At 36.5% G+C, this 3939-nt stretch overlaps 1 protein-coding gene across 1 annotated transcript; it reads left to right on the forward strand.

Moving 5' to 3' along the window:
* Nucleotides 1-850: 850 nt before the first annotated feature.
* On the forward strand, nt 851-1765 carry LOC142150448 (olfactory receptor 11L1-like). The gene has a single exon (XM_075205641.1). The coding sequence runs from the start codon at nt 851-853 to the stop codon at nt 1763-1765; it is 915 nt and encodes a 304-aa protein (XP_075061742.1).
* Nucleotides 1766-3939: the final 2174 nt, after the last annotated feature.

A 3939-nucleotide genomic window follows, 5' to 3' on the forward strand; every position in this document is an offset into this window, starting at 1 on the left:
AACCGCTGGCAAAATTTACAAACACGCCTGTTAGTAAATCTAGCCCTTGGGGTTCTATGTACATTATAAAGTGCCATGTTTTTGGTGCTCTGATGTAGAGAAGAGTGGCACAATATGTAAGAATTGTTTTTTATAGACATCAATCAACGTTTTCAGGGTGTCGTTGTTACCCAATAATTACTCCACCGGACTGCCCCACCAGCACACAGACAGGAACATGGAGGGAAGAGTGAGAATGTGCCATTCTTTCTTAAAAACAAAACATTATTTAATGGTACATTGTTATAAATTTACAGTATTTATTGTTAAGCATTGACAATCTGGTAGTTATCCGGTAGTTATTTATTAATATATTCAGTTAAAAGAATTTGAGGCCCTTAAGTTTACAGTTTGAGTCCAGGAGCTTTAATCAGAAATGTTCTCTTGTATCATAGATTTCATAATGCCGACAGATTACTCCATCACAATTGGGAGACACCATTAGTCTCATATTTAATCTATGTCATCTATTAAGAATCTTAATCTATCTGTAAACTGATTCTGATCTCTCTGATTTATTTTAAAATAGTATTACAATCTTGTTTTAGAACTAAATTGATATCTATTCAAAATATAAATACAACTGACCAGAAGCTTCTATGGTTATTGATCTCAAACTGGTCTGTATATGTACTATATATATAATGCAATATAACACCCCACTCAAGGACAGAGGTAGAGGGTTTGGAGACCCCATAATCTCTCCCCTTATAAAGTTAAGCAAATAAATGTAAACATAAAAGCAATGTGATATGATGGGTTATCACAAGTTGTGATATTTTATGCTTGTCCTTCAGGATTTGTTCAAATAATGCATGGGAACAATGTCTCTTACGTCTTTCTCTTGGGATTTCCAAATCTACACAGCATTAATATTCTATTGTTTGTGTTCCTGCTCATCATTTACTGTGTCACCATGTGCGGTAATGTTCTTATCATAACTTTAGTTTCAATTAACAAAAATCTTCATTCTCCAATGTATTTCTTCATCACACAAGTGTCTTTACTGGACATTCTGATGACCACAGACATTCTCCCTAACTTACTTCATATTATTCTGCATGACGGTGGGACCATGACTCTAGATGCCTGTATATCACAGTTTTATGCGTTTGCAAATGCAGAAACATCAGAGTGTCTCATCCTAACGGTGATGTCTTATGACCGATATGTGGCTATCTGTAACCCACTGAGATATAGCTCTATAGTCAACAAACCATTTTGTGTAAAATCTGTCGCTGTATCATGGTTATTAAGTTTCTCGATGATGTCGCTGAATGAAATAGCTACACGCAAATTAGACTTTTGTGGGCCAAATGTCGTTGACCATTTCTTCTGTGATTTAACTCCTATTCTAGAGCTTTCTTGTTCAGATACTTCGCTTATACAAATACAAGCATCTATTTTTGGCATTATTATTATCATATGTCCATTCACAATGATCATTGTTTCTTATGTCTATATCATAACCACCATCCTAAACATTCAGTCCATCAGTGGGAGACAGAAAGCCTTCTCCACCTGCAGCTCCCATCTAGCTGTCGTGTGTATATTTTTTGGGACTCTCTTTTCTGTATATATGGTGCCAACCAAAGAGCAATTATTGACTAGCAGGACGACATTATCACTGCTTTACACTGTGGTGACACCATTGCTTAATCCATTCATATACAGCTTAAGGAATAAAGACTTCAGTGAAGCTTTTAAAAAATTGAAACAAAATTAACATTTAATTTAATTAAAATCAGGAGCAAGAAACAATCAATGTGATTAGTGCAATACAGGGCTAATAGGTTGTAATAAATATATTATACTGCTCTCTCTATTTCTATACACTGTTCCTAGATAATATTGTTAATTACCCTACATGTTTCTCTGCGTGTCACTCTTTTTCTCATAAAACACCCACGCAGTCTTTTCAACTATTTTAAATTACATACGACATATAACAAATTCCAATTTGAAAGGGCCATTTCAGTAGGTAGGAAGTGTTCCAGGAAAGAACTGTGTCATGAAGGCCAATGAAGTGAAGGCTGTGTAGGAGAAGAGCGTGGTCAACAGTAATAAAAGCAGCAGAAAGATCCAGGAGAATGAGAATAGAGAAATGACCATTAGACTTTGCTGTAAGTAGGTTATTGATCGCTTTTGTGAGAGCAGTTTCAGTGGAATGTTGGAGCTGAAGCCTGATTGCAGAGAGTGTAGAATGTAACGAGAGGAGAGAGAGTGAGACAGGCGTTTGTACACTAATCGCTCAAGTAGTTTGGAGGCAAAGGGGAGGAGAGAAATAGGGTGGTAGTTGGAGAGAGAGGCTGGTTCGAGAGATGGTTTCTTTAGAATTGGTGGGATGAGCACATATTTAAGGGAGAATGAAAATCTGCCAGAGGAGAGAGACTGGTTGAAGAGGTGAGATAAAGGTGGACATGCAGTGGAGGAGAAGGAGCAAAGAATTTTGGAGGGAATAGGATCGAGGGGACAGGTTATAGGGTGAGATGATGAGAGGAGTAAATTTCTCATCAGTTCAGTTACTGGAGCGAATGAATTAAGAGTGGATTTGGGAGTGTAGGTAAAGATGGGTGGAGTGGAATTTGGCATGAGGAAATATCTCATTGAATGGTGTCAATTTTGTCATTGAAATAGGTGACAAAATCATGGGCAGAAGGGGGAGGAGGTGCAGGTGGGCAGAGAAGTGAGTTGAAGGTGACAAAGTGGGGACATGGGTTAGAACCTCTCCACGTGCTATCAGTAATAAAATGACAGCTGAGAACAGAAGGGAAGGTCTTATATTGCACCAATCATTTATGCATTTTTTTTCAGACTAATGATAACACAAATAACACAAGAACATGGGTGACCAGTGGAACATGTTATACTTGTATATACCTTAAATTTTTAACTAACACTACATTTAGAAGTATATTTACTTAACTATAGGTGTGAACAAGTAGAGATGTTGCCTATAACAACCAATCAGATTCTACTTATCATTTATGGGGTACATTCTACAAAATGACAGCTAAATTCCGATTTGTTTCTATAGGCAACATATCCACTTTTTCAAACCTGCAGTCTAGTAAATATACCTCTTAGTTTTTTAAAGGTTTTATTACACCTTACAATTGGTGAGTGTAATACACATGTACTTAAATATATAAAAAAATTGAACCACACAGAATGTACAGTTGTTCTTCTTTTCTGCTTCTATGGATATAAACTGGGATTGATTTGTTATACCTAAATATAATAAAATACAATTTGATTCTGTAAGTAAACTTTACAACTAACATATTTGAAGGTAATATACTGTGCAGAGAATTAATTTGATACAGTGCATACTATATTGTTCAAAGAATGGAGATGTTTTTTGGGGGCTTCCACTACTTCCAGGAAAAAATTTATGGACCTTTTCTCTTCTCTATTTTCTATGTTTACATCATATTGGTAATTTATGCCAGGGGTTATTCCTGTCCTTTGGTGCTTGTACTTATGAATTAACAAATGTATATGGTTTCACTAGAAAGGTTTGTCATGTTGTGACAATGCTAACTTATGTTACAGGTTCTTAACCCATGAATGTAACCCCTGCTACCTTACTTTGGTCAGTTGAAGCAGGGATTTACAGGCATGTAGCCTGGAGTCCTACTGCAATGTTGTGCAAATAGCTTTTGGAAAGACCACATCTCTCAGCAGCAGGAGGCAAAAAATGGTTGAAGACCAGGGCATAAATGCCTCTACAAGCCACTATCTTGTTCTCTTAAGTGGAAACATTAGTGAGGGAAGGAGCGGAAATATAGTAGCACAAGTCGTATGAACTACAACTTTGATAGGTAGAAATCAAGCTGCATGAAAACTCTTGCTAATATACTAGATACAAATAAAGATAAGAACAGCCTAGACCCATCC

This window comes from Mixophyes fleayi, chromosome 4, assembly GCF_038048845.1.
Source record: "Mixophyes fleayi isolate aMixFle1 chromosome 4, aMixFle1.hap1, whole genome shotgun sequence".
Lineage (NCBI taxonomy): Eukaryota > Metazoa > Chordata > Amphibia > Anura > Limnodynastidae > Mixophyes > Mixophyes fleayi.

What these genes read in the sequence shown, in the direction of transcription:
- LOC142150448 (XM_075205641.1), top strand. Translation starts at nt 851, where the DNA reads ATGCATGGGAACAATGTCTCTTACGTCTTTCTCTTGGGATTTCCAAAT.